Source organism: Panthera onca, chromosome E3 (assembly GCF_046562875.1).
Source record: "Panthera onca isolate mPanOnc1 chromosome E3, mPanOnc1 haplotype 2, whole genome shotgun sequence".
NCBI classification, from domain to species: domain Eukaryota; kingdom Metazoa; phylum Chordata; class Mammalia; order Carnivora; family Felidae; genus Panthera; species Panthera onca.
The window spans coordinates 17,590,194-17,598,907 of NC_138354.1; the positions used below are offsets into that span (position 1 = coordinate 17,590,194).

Here is an 8,714-nt window from a genome sequence, read left to right on the forward strand (position 1 = left end):
TACCCAGTGGTTACTTAAGGCTACTATCCTCTGCTATAAGGAATTAAGTATCCAGGATCATATCTAGAAAGCAGAGCTAAAGGAAAAGGAACCAACTGCTTACACAAATCAGGGACGGACAACTGAAAAAGAACAGAATAGCTAGGAAGACCAGCAAACCAATTTAGTCTTTATTAAAGTGTCAAGGTAGAGTAACACCATGAAATGTCAGAGCCTGAGCACTTGAAGAACACAGAGGAAGGATATAAGGGCTTCTTATGGATGTAGGCCTGGATTTCCAGGCTAGAGAGAAGGCAGTGGGTGATTCAGATGTTCACAAGGACTTCAGGAAGGCCCTATATTTGGCCAGGAAAGGGGCAGACAGAGTATTTAGCTCTTGCTGAAGTTCCTGTAGAGCCCTTTCCTGCTCTTGCTGCTCCCCCACCACCTGTGTCCTGTAATAGTTGATGTAGAAGTTCACCCAGTCATCCACTATAGTCACCATGGCTTCTTCAGGGATAGAAGGATTAGGAAAGACCTGCAGGATGAGGGGGTGGCAAGGGAGAATGTGTTCAGCAGTGCAATTCAGGAATAACTCACAAACTCTGACATCTTCCTGTCTCTGAATTGCATCCCCTGTTTCTAATTGTTCCCATTAACTGCACCATTACTCTCCCAGCTCCAAATTATCCTCCCTTGTCTGCCCACACCCACCCACAAAGAATCAGGCCTGTTCTTTTGAAACAGTACCTGGGCTTACCTGCTGATCCAGCAGAATATTAAATTCCTTCATTCCTTTGGAAATGAGATCCTTATTGGCTTGAAGAAGGGCCATCTGCCTGGGTTAGAGAAAGAGACTGAATTTAAGTATCCTTTTTCCTCATTCCTGGGTATTTCCCCGAATTCTCTCATCCCCCTTAAAGATATCTGGTGCCTTGCAGGACCACTTCTCCAACACTTTTCAAGTCTGCCCTGCTCTGAGATCACATTTGTCCCAGGTTGGCTCACCTTCAGGTCCAACAGTGCTATGTACGTCTCACCCACACTTTCCAGGGTATGTATGTCCCTCTCTAAGCTAAATGTAGACAAGGAGTCAAGTGTCAGCCTAAGAGGGAAACGCCCTGCATCTAGGTTCTGAAGGAGGGTGATAGGTCAATCAGGAGATGGGAAGGTGGGGAGAGGTTTCCCTGAAGTTAAAAGATAGCAAGGCCAAGAAAAGCAGATAAGTGAGGAGACCTAGAAAACCAAACGAGGACAGGTCCTTGTCATCTGCCCCACATCTTGGTATCCATGCTCCAAAATTAAAATTTAGGCCAACAAAACTAATATTAATTGACTCCCTGTTAACATGACAGATACCTTTTTTTCATTTTAATTCCAGTATAGTTAACATACAGTGTTATATTGGTTTCAGACCTGTGATACAGTGATTCAACAATTCCATACATCACCCTGTGCTCATCATGACAAATGCATTCCTTAATCCCTATCACCCATTTTACCCATGTCCCCATCCACTTCCCCTCTGGTAACTTTTCTCTCTGTCTCTCTCTCTGTCTCTCTCTCTGTCTCTCTCTCTGTCTCTCTCTCTTCCTTGCTTGTTTTGTTTCTTACATTCCTCTTATAAGCAAAATCATGCAGTGTTTGTCTTTCTCTGCCTGACTTACTTTGCTTAGTTCCACTTACATTCTCAAGCTCCATCCATGTTGTCACAAATGGGAAGATTTTATTCTTTTTTATAGCTGAATAAGATTCTAATATTTATATACTATGTATATACTATGTATATACATATACATAGTATATACATAGTATATACATAGTATATACATATATATACATAGGTATATACATATATGTGTGTGTGTGTGTGTGTGTGTGTGTATATATATGCCACATCCATCTATCGATGGACACTTGGGCTGCTTCCATAATTTGGCAATTATAAATAATGCTGCTCTAAAAATAGGGGTGCATGTATCCCTTTGAATTAGTGTTTTTCTATTTTGGGGATAATGAGATACTTTTAAATCATCACAAAAATGTGATGATAATTATTCTCCAATTCATTGATGATATATTAATAGCAGCTACATTAATCATTTGTGTCAGAAATGGTTTCAAGCATGTATTGAGGTATTTCTCCTTATAAAACATCCTATTAGACAGGAACTAATAGTAGTCACATTTTACAGATGAACCACCTGTAAGATGTGGGGAATTGTACTCTACAAGGCCGTGCTCCATAAGAATGGAGACACATCTGTCTTGTTCTCAACCATATCATCAAGTATGCAACAAAGCAGAAATACTTTTCTTCTTTTTAAATATTTTCCTAAAGTTTTCCATTTTCAGTAGATGTTTTTCAAATTTCAAAATCAGCACATGCTAATTGAAGTATTTTGAAACAATACAAAAATGTACACTGAAAAAGTTGGTCGTTTCTGTTTCCTCCCCCCAACAAAGTAACCAGCATTAAAGATGTATTTATTTCCTGTCACATCTTTCTTCACTCAAAAACCAACATTTATAGGTACATATATATTCATAAAGGCTTTGCTGATTTACTTTTTTGTTTATAGTATGTTCTTAATTAACAGACAGAAAAATTGATTTCCCTTTGGTGTACAATTTATGACTTTTATTACATAGATTCATACTCTCACAATCAGGACACAGAACATTTCCATCACCACATAAAGCACCTTCATGCTACCCCTTTGTAGTCACCCCCACTCCCCTCCCTAAACCTTGCCAACCACCGATCTGTTCTCCATCCCAACAATTTGGTGTTTGTGAGGATGTCTTATAATGGAATTCCACAGTATGTAACCTTTGAGTGTGGCTTCTTTCACTCAGAATAATGCCTTTAGCATTCAGGCAAATTGTTGCAAGTAGCAATAAGTTGTTCCTTTTCATTGCTGGGTATGCATCACATGGATGCACTATAGTTTGTTTATTCATTTACCCACTGAAGGACATATGGATTATTTGCATTTGGGGCAAGTATGAATAGAGCTGCTATAAATATTTTTATACGGATTTTTGTGTGAACATGTTTTCATTTATCTAGGGTAAAAAAATATTTGTTACCACTGAGGGAAATGATAGCAATACAACCTGTCAAGGAACACGTATACAGAATTTATGACAAACTCTTATAGTTTGATAATGAAACAGTCTGTTTTTTTAAGTTGCCAAAAGACTAGAACAGATATTTCACAAAGAAGATACACAAATAGCCAATAAGCATATGAAAGGACATTCGACATTATTACTCAGCAGGGAAATACAAATTAGTGCTACAAAGTGATACCACTGCATGCCCACTACAATGACTAAAAATTTAAAAGCCAGATTAAGTGTTGGTGAGGATATGGGATGACTAGAATTCTCATACATTGCTAGTGGGAGTATAAATGTTACAACCACTTTGGAAAACAATTTGGCAATTTCTTATAAAGTTCAACATACACTTACCACATGACCCAGCAATTTCACTCCTAGGTGGAGTTCATGAGAAATGAACATACATGTCTACAAAAACACTTACATGCAAATGCAAATGTTCACAGCAGCTTTATTCATGAAAAAAAAAAAAAAAAAAAGGAAACAACCCAAAAGTCCAATAACCACTGAATAGATATACAAATTGTGGTATATTCACACAATTAAATACTACTCAGCAATGAAAAGTAACAGATTAATGGTACTCATGACAACATGGATGAATCTGAGAATAATTCTGCTGAGCTAAAGAAGCCAGACATAAAAGATTATATACAGTATAATTCCATATCTATGAAATTCTTGAATAGGTAAAAATGATCTATAGTGAAAAAAGCAGATCAGAACACAAGAGTAGAGGGGCACCTGGGTGGCTCAATTGCTTAAGTGTCCAACTTCATTCAGCTCAGGTCATGGTCTTGCGGTTTGTGAGTTTGAACCCCACATTGGACTCTCTGCTGTGAGCACAGAGCCTGCTTCAGAGCCTCTGTTCCCCTCTCTTTTCCCCTTTCCTGCTCATTCTCTCCCTCTCTCTGTCTCTCTCTCTCAAAATAAATAAATAAACTTAAATATATTTTTTTAATTAAAAAAAGAACACAAGAGTGGAGATTAAAATGCAAAGCTGCCCAAGGGAAATTTTTTGGACAATAGAAATATATATAAATTGATTATGACAAGCATTTTCATGCACTGTTAGTAGGAATATAAATTGGTAAAGCTTTTTAAAGGGATAACTTGACAAAACTTGTTTCAGTTAAAATACACATACGATTCAACCCAATGATTCTGCCTTGAACTCTATTTTAAAGAAAAGAATGAAATTATTTGTAATAATGAAAAGGTAGAAAAACCCAAATGCCCATTACTATGGGGAATTATTAAAGAAATTATGGCACATTCATAGTATGGAATGACATGCAGCTATTAAAATAAATGAGGTCGATATATATGTGCTGATATGAAAAGATCTCTATTATAATGTTAAATGAATCATAGTTAGAGCAGGCTACCCCAGGCTGCAAGTATGGGAGTATGGGAGTAAGGATTAAATGTAAAACTATATATTTCTCTCTCTCTCTCTCTCTCTCTCTCTCTCTCTGTGTGTGTGGTAAACATTGTGTACTATTCTACACAAATGCGCGCATTCGCACGTGTTTGTGTAGAATAGTACACAATGTTTACTTCTGGGGATTGACTAATATTTGTTGGGAAATGGGAAAAGAGATAAATGTCGAGGGAGAACTTGATCTTATCTATTTATATTATTGTTTGAATTATTTCACAGAAAGAATGCAACCTTCTATTATTTTTATAATTCTCACAAAAAATACAAAATTAAAAAGATGGTGTATTTCTAAAATCATTAGCCTCAAATATGAGTCCTGCCTCAGTGCCTAGAAGAGTAGCAGCTGCTCACTAAATATTTGTTAAATGAATAAATGAATGATTTTGTCACTTTTCAGCTCTGTAACCTCAGTGAAGTCACTCCACATATATCTTAGTTTCCTTGTTTGTGAAGAAGGAATAAAATAATAACTACTTTACAAGGACTACTGAGAGAATAAATTTATTCATTCTACTATTTGGTATTTGGCACCCACCCACCTTGTGCCAGGCACTGGATATATATTCAGTGCCAAAGACAAATTTCCTGTCCTCCCGGAGTTTATGTTCTAGTGGCATGAATAGAGGATGAATTAATTATAAGGAAAACATTTGGGAAGTAGGGCAGGACCCAATCTACAGAGCTTTGTGGGTCAAGACAAGAAGTTTGTGTTTTTATTTCCAAGTGTGAAGAAAAACCACTGAAAGATTTGAAGGAGAGTGTTTCTTCCATAAAAGTAATTGGAAGTCACTAAGAGGTTTTAAGCAGAGGAACTTTAAACTTCGTGGACAGTGAACTGTAAGGAGGCAGCAGTGGAAGTGTGGGGATCAATGAGGGTAAAGTCAAGGAGATAAGCAGTTTGTAATATTCTGCTCAGTGTTTGGTATACTGTTGAATGCAGGCTGCCAAGAGGTTTCATGGGGTAGGAAAAGGGGAACAAGCACTCATCTCTTTGTTAAGTCACTGATCTGGACACTTCTCAAAGAAGTGTATGATGAGTCCTTGTCTTCAGACACTTACAGTCCATTTGGAAAGACAAGACATAGATACCTAACAAATGCAAACACAAACTGGCTCCAGAAAGCACATGCTGAGAGTTAAATAAGTGCTACAGTTAAATAAGGGCTGCCATGGTATCTGAGCAGGGGGAGGTTAATGTGGACAATAGTGGTCAGTAAAGCTGAGAGGCCCATAATTACTGTGATACTATATAGCAATTTGCCCAGAACAACTCCAGTCTGTTTTCCCAATTAATAAATGCAATTATTAATAGTGCCTCCTTTAATGACACTCTCAAAAATTCTGATTTGGATAATGAATTATATGGTGATGCTAATCATGAGGGCCATTTGAACTGCCTCATATGGAGGAAAAAGCCCTACATTTGAATACTTGACATTAACTCCAAATAATGGTCAACACGTAAATAGCATATTCTGTGTGCCAAACGTAGTTTGAAAAGCTTTACATATATAACTTATTTGATATTCATCCCAACCCTATTGTCTTATTAGTAGTATTCCCATTTTACAGATGAAGAAACTGAAAAACAGAGAGTTAAGAAACTTGTCCAAGATCTCATAGATACTAAGTTACAACACCTAGACTCAAACTAAGGCCCTCTGAGGGAATTCATTCATAGCAGTTGGCTTCAGAGTTCAGTGCACTCACAGAGGCTAACACTTAAAATATTACACATTTGTCAGTGTGGAGGTTCCTCAAAAAGTTAAAAATAGAACTACCCTATGATCCAGCAATTGCACTACTAGGTATTTACTCAAAGAATACAAAAATACTAATTCAAAGGGATGCATGCACCCCAATGTTTATAGCAGCAATATATATAGTAGTTTATAACAGCCACACTGTGGAAACAGCCCAAGTGTCCATTGACTGATGAATGGATAAAGAAGATATTACACACACACACACACACACACACACACACAGTGGAATATTACTCAACCATTAAAAAGAATGAAATTTTGCCATCTGCAATGACACGAATGGAACTAGAGAGGATTAGGCTAAGCAAAATAAATCAGTCAGAGAAAGACAAATACCATATGATGTCACTCGTGGAATTTCAGAAACAAAACAAATGAGCATAGAGGAAAAAAGAGAGAGAAAGGCAAACCAACAAAACAGACCCAACTATAGAGAACAAACTGATGGTTACCAGAGTGGAGGTGGGTGGAGAGATGGGTTAAATAGGTGATGGGCATTAAGCAGAACACTTGTGATGAGCACCAAGTATTGTATGGAAGTGTTGAATCACCGAATTGTACACCTGAAACTAATATGACACTTTGTTAACTAACTGGAATTAAAATAAAAACATAAATACATACATACATATGTAAAATATTATATGTTTGTAACCCTTCAATTCTTCACTCTACCAAGAAACTAAAATTAAAAAAAAAAAAATAATGATAATAATGAAGTGCCCCAGGTCTATCTTAGCCACAAGGAGACTCTGTGTAGGTCTCAGATAAGGTGAAGCGGGGTAGAAGGGCTTCCAGGTTGAGGTCCAAGAGGATAGTCTGATGTGGTTTTGTAGTGGTGGTGGGTCCAAACTAATGGCCAAGAAAGAATTCTTGAGACATCTTTAGTGCAAAAAGGTGATTTTATTAAAGCACAGGGACAGGACCTGTGAGCAGAAAGAGCTGCACTAGGGCTGTGATGAGTGACCAATTATATACTATGGATTTGGGGGAGGTAAAGGCAAAAGGGAGACCTCCAAAAGACTTTCATATGCTAAAGAGGACTCCTACCATACTGGAGGCATTGCTATTGTCAAGTTAAAGTTGTTTTCCCTCTAGTAAGATATTAACATTATGACAAGACAGTTGGGAGTTTATTGGAGGAATGTTTTACTCTGCCTATCTCAAATATTTGTCAATGGGCTGCAGGTTATAAATTTAATTTTATTTGTATTTTCATCTTGCCTTTATTCTCCACATCACCATGGAGGGGAGGGTAGTGTTAGGGCTCCAGGAAATTGAGTCTATGGGTTTCTGGAGGTTAGGCTATTGATAAGATGGCCTTTTTCTTATAATTTACTAAGACATTTATAAACTTATGGAGACTCATGTCCTGAATGACTGTGCTCTGTATCAATTATCCATTGGTTTTCCCCTTTCCTTTGTTCTTGGGCAACTGTGAGTGCCTGAGGAAGGTCACATATATCCCACCTGGGGTGGGAGTAGGGGGTTGCTGGCTTGTGCTTTGCCCTCACTTGCCTTATGCTTCCTTATCAGTTTGGAAAAATCAGAAGTTTCAACCAGGGAGTCAGACTATGGGAGTCCAAGAATGCCAGACTAAGAAACCCAGATGTTTTATTTTCTGCTTTCAAAAAAAAGAGAGACAGAGAGAGAGAGGGCACTTTTAGCAAATTTCAACTTTGGAATCAGTACATTGCACTAGATGGAAGGAGAAAGGGAGAGAGGGAAAGAGAAAAAGGGGTGAGTTGGGAGACAGAAACACTGTCTTTAGACTCTCCCCTCAATTTCATGGATAAACACAATAAACACACAATAAACACCCCAGTAAACACACAAGAACTTCTTGCCTATTTCTCATTTTCTGAGACTATTAATTACAACCCCTTGATTTTCTCATTCCTCGGATGTCCTAAAGATCCTTTCAGAAATAATACTCTTCCAGTCATGAGTAAGGCCCAGGATCTCAGGGATCATTTGCTCCAACTTCTCATGCATTAGTTCATTCTTTCATCCATGCATGCATTCATAGTATCTTTTAAGCACCTACTGTGTGTTAGGTTCTGGGGATAAAACAAGGAGTAATATATAGTCCCTGCCTTCACAACAACAACAACAACAACAACAACAAAAGTACCTGAGGCCCAGAGAGGGACACTGACTTTCCCAAAATCACACAACTAAAAATTCTGTGGCCGCACTGGTTCTCAAACACAACGGTTCCCCAGGGATGCCCTCTTTCCTTCTCCCCAAAACTGATAGTTGCGGGTTACAGGAAAGCAGGTATCTGCAGGACTTGGCAGGCTAAACCGTTCCCACTGTTCGGGCGGCCCAGCTACAAAAGGGCGGGGACCAGCCCTGGGGTGTCCTCAGAGAAGCCAGGAGGTAAGAGAGGAAAT

The 8,714-nt window shown here is 38.2% G+C and overlaps 1 protein-coding gene across 2 annotated transcripts; it reads right to left on the minus strand.

Annotated features, from left to right (window-relative positions):
• Nucleotides 1–130: 130 nt before the first annotated feature.
• On the minus strand, nucleotides 131–8,708 carry AHSP (alpha hemoglobin stabilizing protein). 2 transcript variants are annotated; one of them, XM_078439893.1, is made up of 3 exons: nucleotides 8,453–8,708; nucleotides 740–818; nucleotides 131–517 (listed from the first exon to the last, which is right to left on the minus strand). In XM_078439893.1, exons 2-3 carry the CDS (start codon nucleotides 812–814, stop codon nucleotides 314–316), a joined length of 279 nt encoding a protein of 92 aa, XP_078296019.1. In that variant the 5' UTR covers nucleotides 815–818; nucleotides 8,453–8,708; the 3' UTR covers nucleotides 131–313. The 2 variants fall into 2 exon arrangements, with proteins under 2 accessions (XP_078296019.1, XP_060505737.1); XM_060649754.2 differs by lacking the exon at nucleotides 8,453–8,708 and adding an exon at nucleotides 988–1,077.
• Between the last annotated feature and the right edge of the window lie 6 nt (nucleotides 8,709–8,714).